Below are 14943 nucleotides of genomic sequence, written 5' to 3'. Positions count from 1 at the left end.
CTTCAAGGGTCATGGGCCAAAGGAATCATCTGTGCATTCTTTTCTCTCCTCTTCTAAGACTGGTTCCCTAACTCCTTAAGAATTCATAACCAACTTCCAAATGCTTTGTATCAAACAATCCTCCACTCTTGGGTGTCTTCCAAAGCTTTGCTACATTCCTCTTGGATACAGCAAGTAGTTATCTGTTAAATTGAGTGCTCTTTCCTTTTGATGTAATCATTATAAACAAATGAACTAAGAGCCTAACAATCCAGAAGGGTGGAGGACCCATAACTAATAATGATAAAGCTTGTTTATTTTGTTTTCTCATAACTCTTGGCCACCTACACCAAAATGCCTCTGTGTTTTGACAACTGTATCTGAACTACCGGTAACAAATCACTTAACCATTCTAAACATCAGTTTCTTGTTTATTTTTTTAAATTTAAATTTATTTATTATTTTAACTACATGTGAAAATAGTTTTCAACATTCATTTGGGGGGGCAGCTATAGGTAGTACAGGGAATAGAGCACCAGCCCTGGAGTCAGGAGTACCTGAGTTAAAATCTGGGCCTCAGACACTTAATAATTACCTAGCTGTGTGGCCTTGGGCAAGCCACTTAACCCCAAACCATTCATTTTTGCTAAGATTTGAGTTCCAAGTTTTTTCTCCCTCCTTCCTTTCCTTCTCCCCTCCCCTTGACAGAGAGTAATCTGATATAGGTTATACATATATAACTATGTTAAACTTATTTCCATATTAGTTATGTGGTGAAAGATGAAACAGAACAAAAGGGAAAAAAACTATGAGAGGGTAAAAAACAAAATTTTTGGTCTGCATTCAAATTCCATAGTTCTCTGGATTTGGATGGTATCTTCAATCACAAATCCTTGAGAATTGTCTTTATTATACTGCTGAGGAGAGCTAAGTCCATCATATTTGATCATCTTGTTGTTAATGTGTACAACATTCTCCTGGTTTTACTCACTTCACTCGGCATTAGTTCATGTAAGCCTTTCCAGGCTCTTCTGAAATCTGCCGTTTAACGATTTCTTATCTAACAATAGTACTCCATCACATTCATAAACTATTCTTCATTTTTAGAATACAAGGATTTTCTCTTCTTCCCTAACACTTCCTACCAAACTGAGCATTTTCCCCTAAATGTTTCATTCATTCATCATATAGTCATTGAGCATCTAATAGTCAACTAGGAGAAACATCGCCCCTATCCCTTGCCTTGTCTATAATAATAGTCTCCTGATTGGCCTCTACCATATTACCTCTCTCCTCATCCCACACACAGCTACCAAATTAATGCTACTAGAGCCCAGGTCTGATCATGTCACTACCCTGCTCATAAAGCAAAAAAAAAATAATTAAAATTAAAGCTCCAGTAGCTATTGTTTCTAGGATAAAAATAGCTCGTTTGTTAACCAATTAAAGCCCTTCATAATCTGGCTCCACCCACCTTTCCAGGTGTATTAAACATACTCCACAAGCCAGTCACTACATTAGTCTACATGTTCCTTCTGCACAACAATATTTCATTTTTGTGCCAATGTCCAAACTATACCTCATGCCTGGAATGCACTTCTCCTCTTCTTAGAAACCTTAGCTTCCTTCCAAGTTCAACTTAAGGACTACCTTCTTCAAAAGGCCCCATTATTTCCTCTTTCCTCCACATACTTTGTTCTTTTCTGAGTATTACTTCTCCAAATATTTGTTACTTTTTAGCTTTGTGTGCAAACTTGTGGATGTTCCTAAGTTCAAGAATACATGCATTGGTCTAAGTGGAGATTTTTTTTTTTCCAAAAGCAAGACTGGAGAAGGAAAAGTTTCTCTAAAGCTGGGTTGAGTAAGCAGATATATCACTGCACTTGGAGTCAGGAAGACTTGAATTTAAATCCAGCCTCATATACTTATTAGCTCTGTGACTATAGGCAAATCACTTCTTCCTACTTCAATTTCCTCAACTGTAAAATGGGGATAACAATGGCACCCACCTCACAATATTGTTGTGAAGTTCAAATGACATGTTTGTAAGATAGTGCCTAGTACAACACAGGAACTTAAGTGCTTATTAAAAAAACAGAAGAAACCCCTGAAGCTGAAGGACTGACATGGGAGTACCAGATCTGGACCTTCCCAACCTGCCCAGATCCTATGAGTTGCTAAAACTAGGACAGGTTTCCTGCTTATTTCAGTAGCCCTCAAAGGATGCCTATCTCATGGGTAGTGTTTGGAGCTAAACCTAAATGCAGACCAGTCCCCTGGTAGTTTATGAGGGACATTGGAACAAAGCAAAGATTTACTTAGCCATAGTAGGCGGATTATCAACATACTGGCACTGAGGCAACCTAGGAGCTGATTCAGCTGAACAAATCTCCCTTTGCCCAAGTAGCACATTCCATTTCCACCTACCAATCAGCAAATAGAATGTCTGAAGCTCCTCATTTGTTCAGGTGATCAGGAAGTGCTTTAGTTTCCTGGGTCAGTTCCTAGGCTCCTGTGAATCTTTTTCATCTTACCCATTTTCTGTAGGGTGAACTGCCTAGTTATTCATTCTCATATGCTTTTAATAGCTTGAGGGCCTATGAAGGAATCAAGGAAATACATAGATTTGAGGAGAACTAAACACAACCTATACCTAAACTTTATATTGGGGATCTCTCCAGAAGTATGAGTACAAAGTATGAGGCAAAGGCTATTCAAATCCAATCCAAAGTATCCCAGGATTGGAGCTGGTTCATTATGAAGTCAGTCATTGTGGAGCACGAGTTCAGAATATTTACACACACACACACACACACACACACACACACACACACACACAAATACTATAAATTGGGGAAACTAGGTAGGGTTCAAATCTAGCTTCAGACACTTAATAATTACCTAGCTGTGTGACCCTGGGCAGGCCACTTAGCCTTTAACCTTGCAAAAAAAAGAAAAATAGGAAAAAAAATATACTATAAATCAGAAGATTCCTCTGTTGGGAATCTGAGAAAGTAGGTTCTGGGGACTTCTTTCCTGTGAGGGAGTCTTGGTGGTGGGGAGTAGGAGTGAAAGAGAACATACTTAAACAATAGAAAGAACACTGGATCTGGGGTGAATTAGTGAAGTTACTTCATTTTCTAGGTCATTTTTTTTTCCCCTCTAAAAAAGAAAAGTTGGAATAAACTGGGGATTCTAAACTTTTTTGGTGATGTGAACCCTTTTTTTTTAGTTTTTTTTGCAAGGCAATGGGGTTAAGTGGTTTGCCCAAGGTCACACAGCTAGGTAATTATTAAGTGTCTGAGGCTGGATTTGAACTCAGGTACTCCTGACTCCAGGGCCCATGTTCTATCCACTGCACCACCTAGCTGCCCCATGATGTGACCCTTTTAAGAAGCTGCTGAGACCCCTCAGATTTGTTAGCTTGGTTCATAATAAAAAGAAATGCTAAATTTCAAATTCTGATAACTGTTTTATTATAATCAATATATTCTATTATAGATTATCATCAATCTATGACATAATCCTCACATTATAAATATATAATCAATATAGTATGGTATGTTCGGGGTATTGAGACCCTAACCCAAAATGACTACTCGGAGTCCTCTCAAAGTAGCAGCAAAGAGTTAAAATTTAATTCAGTTCTTGCAAGAAGCAGGGCAGTTCCTAATTCTCTATGTGAGAGAGAGAGCAGGAAAAGCCGAATTACAGAAGCTGAAGCAGGGTTAAAAAAAAAATACAAAAACCACAACCCATTCCCCCCTCCTCTTTTCTGCTGACCCTTACAAACAACTGGTCAAACCTGATGGTCCTAAGAGAAGGGAGGTGGTACCTAAGCTTTCCCAGGAGGGTCTGTCTTTGTTTACATCTTATATGGTTAAGATGACATAATTTTTTTTTTTTAGCTGGAGATCTTGAGAAATAGAAACTGAGGCCTGTGGCTTAGATTAATTTAGCACTATGTTTCTGAAAAGTCAGCACTTTGGCCCCTCACCCATAACCAATCTCATGTCAATGTGCTATTTTATAACAGGTTAATATATTGAATATTTTATATACCGTTGCCTATATTAATCTATATTGCACATATTGCATAATATATAATATACACGTTATATATACGCATATTATATGTATATATAATCTATACCATCTGAAATAACGCTGCCAGCTTTCCCCATCGCGCTCTCCGGCCGACCACCTGGAGCTCCCCCGCGCTAAGCAGTCTGGGAGGTCCCTCCGGGCCGGCTGGCGTCCCGACCAGGAAGTGGCCCCCGGAAGTGCGGCCGGGCCCCGGGGGGCTGCAGCCGGCGGCCCCTCCGCACGTCCCTTCCTCTCTCCCCGCCTCCTTTTGTGCCGCTCTCCAAAGGCCGGGGCCGCGGGGCCGGGGGCCCTGCGAGGGGCCCCGCGGCCTCCTCAGCCCGTGGCCGCACTCGCAGCTTTCCCTTCCCCTCGCTTGTCCCGAGTCTCCCGCTCGGCTCCGGCCTGCCCCGGGCTCGCGCGGCGCCGCGGGCGGACGGCGGTTGACAGATGGACGCTCGGGGGCTCGCGTGAGGAGTCTGCTTAGCAACTCATTACGTCTCCCAAACGAGCAGCGCCCGGATTGGCCGGATCAGCGAGATGCGAGGGGAGGGGAGGAGTGGCGGAGTCTGCGCTCGAGCCTGACGCGCCCCCTGCTGGTCACAGGAGGGAGCATTCGAGTGCAGGCCGGGCGGGCGGGGGAGGCTCCGGGAGGCCCCGCCCACCCGCCGCTCCGCCCCGCCCGCCGCTCGGTGCTTGACTCCTTTCCCCTGTCCCTGCTCGGCCATCGGCCCCCGGGGCCTGGGCACGTCCCAGAAGCCCCCGCGCCGGGGAAGGGTTTGCAGCTGCTCCGTCATCGTGCGCCAGGACGCGAGCCCGCGCGCGCGCACAGGCCCCGTCCGGCGCCCCCGGTCCCCGGCGCGAGCGCTCACGAGAGGCCCCGGCTCCGGCCCCCCGGACTAGGCCGCGCCCCGGGATCCCGGGCGCCATGAAGCAAGAGGGCTCAGCGCGGCGCCGCGGCGCCGACAAGGCGAAGCAGCCGCCCGGCGGAGGAGAGCAGGAGCCCCCGCCGCCGCCGCCGCCGCCCCCCGCCGCCGCCCCGCTGGATGTGGAGATGAAGGAGGAGGCTGCGGCGGCCGGCAGCGGGGCGGCCGGGGAGGGCGAGGGCAAAGTGGCCTTGGCGGAGCGCTCCCAGCGGGAGCTGGACACAGTCACCTTGGAGGGTGAGGGTCCGGCCCGGGACAGGGCCGCGCCGGCCTGCCGGGAGAGGCCCCCTGCGTGCATGCACGCCCCCTGCCCCTCGCCCGGCTCCGCATCTCTGTGGCACCGGGGTCTCCTCCTTGGCCGGGGGGTGGGGGGTCGGACCTTGTGCTACCCTACTCCTCCCGAAACCTTTCAAGTCCCTGGGCATCCGCCCCCCACTCGCCTTGGCCCCGTGTAGCCGAGCCGTTCTGTGTCGATGCTCTAATAGCAGCCCCTCAAACACCCCCTTTTCGGGTATCGTCTCACGGATCCCACGGGTATTAGGGCTGTCTTTCTTTTGAATCAATGTGAGCTGCCTTCATTTAGCCAGAAAAGGGGCCTGGGAGTCACCCTGTAATCAAAACTATTTTCATACTGCAAAGATTTTCACATTTCTGATAATACGGGGAATATCTATGGATATTGGTAACAAAAACAAAAGCTTTTTGAGAGGAATCCTCAGTAATTTTCAAGAAAAGAGACTAAAAAGTTTGATTACCAAAGTTCTCCTTTCCCACTGTTAGTGAACTCCCTTAAGCCTCCCAGAAACACTAGGGTTGGTGCATCTGTGCTTACAGTTGGCTCATTTATTGTGGTGGCAGTTTTAAAGTCTTCTAATCATTACAAAGTCAGAAATTTCTTTCTAATGATATGCTGTTTTTAAAATTGGACCAATGACTTCATATATGTGAGGAACTTAATTTAACAGGTTCAGGCCAACTTCTCTTTAACTTAGAGTCCTGAATTGTTTGGAGACCTAAAAGATTAAGTGACTTGCCCCTGATCAGACTGAATATCTGTCAGTGGCAGGTCTGTACCAGGATGCTATTTTTACACTCTTTGAAATAGGATTATGATTTTTGATATTCTATTTACGATAACAGAGACAATCTCCAGAGCATAAATACTTCTGAATAGTTATTGTTGACATTACTCCCTGTTGAATCATTTTGCCCTCCCCAGCCCCTTTCCTTTTCCTTTGCTCCTTTTGTTATCCCATCTTCATTTTCCTTTCCTTCTTTTTTTGACCATGCTTTAAAACTGCAAACAAGGTATTCATAAATATAAATATATTTATGTTTGTGAATATCTTAGTAGTCAGTTGCACTCAGGGTTAGCATGGGTATAAAGGAAGGTCCCCCTATGCAGCTTTTCCAGAAGTCCAAAGTAATGATTAGTATTTACCTTATGATTTAGGAACATAAGGGCAAGTTGGGGGTTAAGAGTGGAGGAATATAGGAGTATCTTTAATCCTCTGGTCCTCCGCAGACATCAAGGAGCATGTGAAGCAGCTGGAGAAGGCCGTGTCAGGCAAGGAACCCCGCTTTGTACTGAGGGCCCTTCGGATGCTCCCTTCCACTTCTCGCCGGCTCAACCCCTATGTTCTCTACAAGGCTATTTTTGGTTTTTTCACCTCCTGTAATACCATCCGTGATTTCTTACTCACCTTCTTGGAAGAGGTGAGTGGTTAGACCATCATAAGAAGTATGAATTAGTCAGACTTTCTTCCCTGCAAATCCCCTTGACCATGTCAATAGCCACATCCTCCCTCTCGTATTTGATTTCAACTGACCTTAAGACCCCTATTGTCCTGAATATATAGTGTGAAGAGACAATCCTGTAAGTTCTTTTTGGGCAATTAATGTTTCAGAAACAACTTCAGACAGCCAAGGAAACCAACGCTTTTATTCCCCAGTTTGTACTTCTTGTACAACTAGGGTTATCTTACTGATTCAAGAACTTGTCATTCTCATTCTTAACCTCTGTTTAGATTTTAGACTTCACCTACCCAAAGCTCTCCTTTCCTCCTTTCTCCTACTAATATCTTAACCTATCCTTTCAAGGCACAGACCAAGTCCTAGAGTTCCATCCCAAGTACTTTAGTGATCTACTTCTAAGAGCCTTTGACATTCAGTAAGCACTAGATATGAAAGACTAGAAAATTCAGTAATAGAATAATGGAAAAACAGATTTTTTTTTCCGAGGAAAAATTGAAAAAGAAGAGTAAAAAGCAATTTTCTCAAATTTTAATAGGTAATAACATCTCTGAATGTGTCAAATGGGAACTTTTGAACAAACTTGTGTCCATAATACATATTTATGGTCTTTAACATAGTGACTTAGATTTGTGAGTAGCATTTAAACTGGGCATGATGGTGCACACCTATCTCCTTGATTCTGGAGAGGCCAAGGCTAGTAGATCACTTGAGCTTGGCAGTTCTGAGTTGCAGTGTCCACACTAAGATCAGCACCAATATATGAGCCCCCTTGAAGTAGTTTTTCTAAAGAGGAGCAAAGAGACTCAGGACAGAAATAGAGCAGGCAAAATTTCTTATACTGATCAGTAGTGGAATGACCTATTGCACTTCCAGCCTAGATGATATAGGAAATTCATTCTTCCTATCTCTAACCGCCCCCCCCAAAAAGGTAATTTACCACTTCCCTCAAAATAATTGCTGCTACATTATGACTTCAGAAGGTCCAGGTATTTTATATTTCATGTCTGTCTTAGATAATTTTATGTGTGATATTTTTGTTTCTCCTGCTAAATTTTAAACTTTTGAAATTTAGGAATATGTCTGATATGTCTAAACTAATTATGTTGAGCATATGTAAGCACTTATTTTTTGGTTGAATGATTAATTTAATTGGGAGTACTTTCTAACTGGCATTAATCTCTTCTCCTAGCCCATGGATACAGAAGCAGATTTGCAGTTCCGTCCTAGGACAGGAAAAGCTGCCTCAGCCCCCCTTTTACCAGAAGTGGAGGCATATCTCCAACTCCTCTTGGTCATCTACCTGATGAATGCCAAGCGCTACAAAGAGGTATTAAGCAGGGAATAGGGGTGATGATGAATATTGCTCAACAAGTATTGCTATATGAACTATACTGGCATAAGAGATTTTAGAACAAACTGTAAGATATATGTAGAATGATTGGAAAAACTAGGTCCAGTTTCTGACTATTGGATCATTAGAATTTTCTTTGGCTTTACAGTTTACCGAGCCTCCAGTGCTATTCCCTTAACTTTCCACTAAAGGAGAACCCCTCATTGCCATCCTGAGTAGATGGTAATATCATTGGACAGGAAGTCATGAGTCATCCCCTACTTATTGAGGGAGGTAGAGTTGGTTACTGAGGGTCACTCTATTCAAGTTACCCCTCAGTCTTTCACCCACAGGTGAATAATCCTTCCATCACTCTTCTGGAACACAAGGAACAAGAGAGTAGTAGTCAGGTTCTTGGATTAGGGAAGCTATAGATGCTTAGTTTAGCCTTCTGTATTATGTAGACTAGATTATTCTCTCTCTCTCTCTTTTTTTTTGCAAGGCAAATGGGGTTAAGTAGCTTGCCCAAGGTCACACAGCTAGGTAATTATTAAGTGTTTGAGACCGGATTTGAACCCAGGTACTCCTGACTCCAAGGCCGGTGCTTTATCCACTACACCACCTAGCCACCCCTAGACTAGATGATTCTAAAAAACACAAACGCAAATTTCTTTTTTACTCCCTTTCTAGGCTCAAAGAGTTTCTGATGACCTCATGCAGAAAATCAGTACTCAGAACCGCCGAGCCCTGGACCTGGTTGCAGCAAAGTGTTATTATTACCATGCCCGTGTCTATGAATTCTTAGACAAGCTGGATGTGGTACGCAGGTAAGAGGATCTTTGGCTGGGCCGTAAACAATCAAGGGTCAAACCATTTGTGTAGGAAAAGACAAAGCGTCTGTGATTCCCCACAATTTTAAGAACCCCGTGCTAAGGCAGATCATGTGATTTAGGGACCTATGAAAGATAGAAATTGGGATTCTCAGATCTGCCCAACTCCATGCCCATCACTCTCTAGCCTGTGCTTCACTGCCTGCCTCTTAGTCCATTGAAACCTCAAATTGTTATTTCTGGATAGAACCCTGTGTTGATGGGGGAAGGGAGGCTAAGGGGAAAGACTGTCAGATACTAAAGGCATTGTGACCTTTCAGTTTTATTTGGAAGATTCTTGGTGACACTTAAGAGACATGGGAGGAGGTATAAAATATGTGTAACTGTGCTAAGGGGACAATTAATGAGTATTTAGAGGGATTGATCTAGTCAGCACTCACAAACACTCTCCCTACAGCTTCCTGCATGCGCGGTTACGGACGGCCACCCTTAGGCATGATGCAGATGGCCAGGCCACTCTGCTTAACCTCCTATTGCGAAACTACCTGCATTACAGCCTGTATGACCAGGCTGAGAAATTGGTATCCAAGTCTGTGTTCCCTGAACAAGCCAACAACAATGAGTGGGCAAGGTACCTCTACTACACAGGTGAGCAAGGGTATCCTTACCCCATTCCCCAAAAGGAGTTGTGGGATATGCCACACTCCTTTTTGCCAGGAGAGTGGGCATTCCCCAGTGGAGCTCCTTAGTGTGGTTGTGGGAGGGGACAGTTCAATTAGGGGCATAGAAACTCTGGATCTGAGTTGGGGTTGGAATGGTACTTTTTGAGTAATTCATGCTTTCCCTCCTTTTTTCCCTATATGTATAGGGAGAATCAAAGCCATCCAGCTAGAATATTCGGAGGCCCGAAGAACAATGACCAATGCTTTGCGCAAGGCCCCCCAACACACAGCTGTTGGCTTCAAACAGACGGTAAGGAGCAGCTGCCATCTCTCTTGCTTTCTTCCTTCTACTCCTGATTGCCCCCCACATCTACATTATGGTTCTAATAAACCTCTTTTTGTATACAACACATACCGTTTTTCTAAAAGGATTATACAATTTTATAGAAATTTACTATTGAAAAAATGTTAGGTTGCCATTCCATTATCATTGAGAAATGGTTTTGAAGCCATTTGTTTTAGTTGTTCTAATTCAACTATAGGCCCTCACCTGGACCAGGAATGACCATTTATGACCTCTTGTGAGGTGATTGGTCTAATCTAGAGGTATACTCTAAGGCCAGCATTATTTCTCTGACCTGACCACTTAGGGAGTAAATAGAAATTAAATTTGGTCTTGTAAACCCTTTAGCATGGACAGATATTTTGTACTGTTCTCAGCACCTTAGAGCATGTAAAAGAAATATAAGATATGGTTCCTACCCTCTGATATCTCCGAATAAGACTGAGAAAGAAGTCAGAGAGAACATTTTTGTATGGATCACCAAACAGCTTATCGTTGAAGATAGAAATATTAAAATCATTACACAAGCCACAATCAATTCCAGAACTTTAGTTTTTAACATGCAGTAAACATTGGGGTAAAAGACCAAGGCTGGATGAGAGAACATAAGGAAAATAGTTGTATTTAATTGGAAGGGGGTGGGGTAGGCAATTTGTGACTCCAAATGATGCCAGGCATCTGATGAGTCATGAAGCCAGCCCTCCCAGCTTCCCTCGTTTCTTCAGATAACAAAGGGAGAGAGCTTTGTTATTTTTTTGAATAAGTTTTTAATTGATATTTTCTGTTCCTTAAATCTCCATAGCATTTCTCGTATGTGTCCCTATCCCAGAGAGCCATCCCACGTGACAAGTATTTTTTTAGAGGAAAAAAAGTCAACACAACTGATCAGTATTTTGAAAAAGTCCAAAATCACATGCAATGTGGACATGACCCCCCCCAACCTCCCACGTGTACAAAGAGGTAGCTAGGTGTCTTCTTACTAGAGGAGAGATTTGTGATGGCTTTCTGCTTTGCCAGCCTATCTGGAAGGAAGAAATGGAAACGTTTTCTTTCAGTTACCACTGAGAGTGATCATTTCAGTTTTCAGTTTTTACAGATAAGCAAAACACATCTTAATACCAGCCTCATTGAAGTGTCTTTAGTTAGAACAGAAATGTTTAATAACTCATTTTAAAACTGAAAATGGGGAATCTAAAACTTTAGTCAGGGAAAAAATTATTTAATTAAACTTAAATTCATTTAAGGGAAAGGTAGTTAGAGCCAGCAATGAACTTTCTGCCTGTGTAGCTCCCCATTTCTTTGACACCCAATCCTTGCCCACACCGTATTTTCTCTTCCCTTCTACAGTTGCCCCAGAACTTCAGCTCCTGTCCTTCATCCTCCAATCCCATCTTACAGTAATACCCAGAGGACCACATTTAGGGTCTTTTGTCCACTGAAATTGCCTTTATTTGTTCCCACCCCAGCTCACACCTTCCAGCTCAGCTACTTTTTTACCTGTATTCCCAGAACCAACCCACCACCTGTAGCTCTTCTCCCTTCCCATTTTTCTTGACAACCCTAAACTTCCAGCCCACCTTATGCCTAACTTTTACAGATCTTTAAACCAAGTCATATAACAGCCTGAATCTCCTGAGTTTTGATATTGCTTCCACTTCCATGAATGCCCCTCCCATTCTATTGACAAGTAGTCTTTTTTTTTTTAAGGTTTTTGCAAGGCAATGGGGTTAAGTGGTTTGCCCAAGGCCACACAGCTAGGTAATTATTAAGTGTCTGAGGCCAGATTTGAGCTCAGGTACTCCTGACTCCAGGGCCGGTGCTCTATCCACTGCACCACCTAGCCACCCCCAACAAGTAGTCTTAAGGGCAGCTGTTTCACCCTCTCTGAGCAGCTGCTGAGATGGGACTATAAGCCCTATACTTAGAGTTTGTATCTACATGGGGCAGAAACCTTCCCTGTAGCTAGCTGAAAATAAGTTGGGGGGGGTGGGGGGAGCTGCCATGCCTCCAGAGGAGCAGAGTTCTGCTGGCTCTCTTTTGTCTAGTGTTTGTCATTTGAAGATTCTAGCTTTTCATTTTTCCATTCTTTCCCCAGGTGCACAAGCTGCTCATTGTGGTGGAGCTACTGCTGGGGGAGATCCCAGACCGACTACAGTTCCGTCAGCCCTCACTCAAGCGCTCCCTCATGCCCTACTTTCTTCTGACCCAAGGTAGGACAACAAACTCACACCCCTGAGGGTCCTGCTTTGATCTGCTTCCCTCTTCCCTCATTCCAACTTTTCTTGTCTTCCCTCAGCTGTCAGGACAGGAAATCTAGCCAAGTTCAACTTTGTCCTGGATCAGTTTGGGGAAAAGTTTCAGGCAGATGGGACCTATACCTTGATCATACGACTACGACACAATGTAATTAAAACAGGTATGGAGCAAGGTTTGAGGTTTAGTGAAAGAACTTCTCCATGGCTGAGATTCTGCAAAGAGTGTGTGTTTGGGAGAGATCTGTGCTTATTTTGCCCCTCCTTCCTCTCCCGAGGTGTGCGCATGATCAGCCTCTCCTACTCCCGAATCTCCCTGGCTGACATTGCCCAGAAGCTGCAGCTGGATAGCCCAGAGGATGCAGAATTCATTGTTGCCAAGGTGGGAATGAATCAGACCAAACTGACCCAATTCGTTATCTTCCTAAAGTTTAGGGATCATAGGGTTGTTGAGGGATAAGGAGGGAAGGAGAATAATCTTTTAACATTGTCAATTTTTCCCGGAAAGAAACTGCAGGAGCTGTTCCAATATAGTCAAGTGGATTTTTTTTACTTGCTGCCAGAGGCAGAAATAAGATGAGAGAATAATATGGGGAACATGAAAGCAAAAAGATATGGGGACTTGTAGGAACTTTCTGATGATCTTTTTTTTCCTCCTCATTGTGGGGCATATAGGCCATCCGGGATGGTGTCATAGAGGCTAGCATCAACCACGAAAAGGGATATGTCCAGTCCAAGGAGATGATTGACATTTATTCTACCCGAGAGCCTCAGTTGGCTTTTCACCAGCGCATCTCCTTCTGCCTAGACATCCACAATATGTCTGTCAAGGTGAGTATCCTGAGGTTAGCAATGGGAATTGATACCAGTAAGCCAGTGGTCTTTATAAAAGTATTTGTTTTTCATGTGCTTTCAGCATAGAATTGGTTAATACTCCCTTGTCCCAACTTGGGTACAAAAACTGGGATATTAGAGCTGAAAAAAACCTTTAAAAGTCATCTAATCCAACTTTTTCATTTTTACAGATGAACTAAGGCCTATAGAACTTAAATGACTTACTTGAAATAACACACTAGTTGCAACACAGAATTTAGTAAGCCACATGGAAGGCCCTAGAGGTAAAAATACAAATGTGACACTGCTCTTTGGGAGCTTATGTTATCCTTACTAACAGCCAGAGTTAAAATTCAGGTATTCAGACATCCGATCCAGTGTATTGCACACTACAACAGGATATCAATCTTTCTGCTTCTCTTAAGGCATATAAGGTTTGTAATTGGTTCAACTTCAGGAGTCTTAATTAAACTCTGACCATCTCTCCCTTTAGGCTATGAGGTTCCCTCCCAAATCTTACAACAAGGACCTCGAGTCTGCAGAGGTAAGCCCTTTGATTGTGAATAACCTTGCCTTGCATCAGGGAGAAGAGAGTCACAGATGTTAGGGGACATTTGAGCTGCTGTCCTCAGGGTGCATTTTTGTTATTAGCTATTATAGTTGGGAGAGGAAGGAGTGATTCCACACAGCCCAAGACCTTGATCCCTTGACCCCTTTTCTCCAGGAGCGGCGTGAGCGAGAGCAACAGGATCTGGAGTTTGCTAAGGAGATGGCCGAAGACGACGATGACAGCTTCCCTTGAACAGGGCGGCTGGGGAGGGTAGGGGTGAGTGGGAACTGACTCTGTGTCTTCCCCCTCTGGGGCCCCCCTTTTCCGGAGAGCTCCTCCCCCACAGTGTCTCACAGACTGTGCATGTGCAGGGGTGGGGGAATGGGGACTGACCCCACCCGACCACAGGGCCTCTCTCCAGCCGTTAGCTCGGCAGATGGAGGGCAGGCAGGCAGGCAGGCTCCCCAGGGCAGGGTCCTGGCCAGCAGGATAGGAGGGGGCAACCCCATGTTCTCCTCTGGGGAGAGGGGGTATGGGGGTGGGACACGTTGGGTTGTATGTTTTTTGAAGCTTCAATTATGACTTTTAAACAATAAAAAGTTCTCCAAAGCTCTATGTCAGTTGATTACCATGCATTCATCCAAGAGATTTATGCCCCTCTAGGAGATCTGGGATCCCAAAGCTTCTTGAGGGGGGAAAAAGAAAAATGGAATAGGGGATAGGGTGAAATGGGGTTGGAAAAGCTGGCAGAAGAGGAAAGTAGGAGATTCTGGTTGGGAGGCAGGTAAGAGAGTGGAGAAATGGAGCCTAGAGAGACAAAATTTTCTGAGATTAGTTCTGAGACTCATTGGAGTTTGTGTCAGCAATAGTGGACCAGTGTTTTCAAGGTGACTTCTTTGGAATTCAGGGATCAAACTGACTTGGAGAGCAGGATAAAATGTGGCTATATGCTGGTCCTCTCAGAAACTCCTGAGAGTCAAAGAACTGCTCCACTGGGTCAGACATAACCCAGGATTCTGACACAAAGAGCACCACACCAGTTGTAGAAGAAACTCCTGGTTTGGTCCAGCTCACAATATTTCCCAAGCCCACCTTTCACATGCTTGCCTCTATTTACTGTGCTCCTTCTGCCAGAACTACCTATATCCATCTTCTGCCCAGTTGAGTCCTATGCAGCCTACTTCATTTCATTCTTAAAGCCTTCCTTGACCATCTTAGACCCCCATGATTTCTTCCTCATCCGAATTCCAATAACCCTTAATGTCTTTCCCACTCATTTGGTACATACTTAGATCCTGTCTTATGATAGAGTTAATTTAATGCATGAATCTTCTGTCTCCAACTACTGAATAAACTGAAGTCATGGGTGACTTTGGCTACCTGTCAATTTTTGAAGTTC

General features: G+C 44.2%; 1 protein-coding gene across 1 annotated transcript; it reads left to right on the top strand.

The window, feature by feature from the left end:
- Window positions 1-4815: 4815 nt before the first annotated feature.
- PSMD3 (proteasome 26S subunit, non-ATPase 3) lies at window positions 4816-14069 on the top strand. Its single transcript, XM_074224005.1, has 12 exons — window positions 4816-5225; window positions 6514-6704; window positions 7933-8070; window positions 8764-8900; window positions 9361-9551; window positions 9772-9875; window positions 12004-12118; window positions 12205-12324; window positions 12439-12542; window positions 12836-12991; window positions 13488-13538; window positions 13719-14069. Exons 1-12 carry the CDS (start codon window positions 4991-4993, stop codon window positions 13794-13796), a joined length of 1620 nt encoding a protein of 539 aa, XP_074080106.1. The 5' UTR covers window positions 4816-4990; the 3' UTR covers window positions 13797-14069.
- The last annotated feature ends 874 nt before the right edge of the window (window positions 14070-14943 follow it).

This window comes from Macrotis lagotis, chromosome 2 (genome assembly GCF_037893015.1).
Source record: "Macrotis lagotis isolate mMagLag1 chromosome 2, bilby.v1.9.chrom.fasta, whole genome shotgun sequence".
NCBI classification, from domain to species: Eukaryota; Metazoa; Chordata; class Mammalia; order Peramelemorphia; family Peramelidae; genus Macrotis; species Macrotis lagotis.
The sequence above is the reverse complement of the archived record's forward strand: the minus strand, read 5'-3'. Positions and strand labels throughout refer to the sequence as shown.

Bases quoted from the DNA above. Each gene is read 5' to 3' on its own strand.
- PSMD3 (XM_074224005.1), top strand. From the start codon at position 4,991: ATGAAGCAAGAGGGCTCAGCGCGGCGCCGCGGCGCCGACAAGGCGAAG. The intron at 9,552-9,771 runs GTGAGCAAGGGT...CTATATGTATAG, and splicing joins AAGGTACCTCTACTACACAG to GGAGAATCAAAGCCATCCAG. The intron at 12,325-12,438 runs GTATGGAGCAAG...TCCTCTCCCGAG, and splicing joins ACACAATGTAATTAAAACAG to GTGTGCGCATGATCAGCCTC.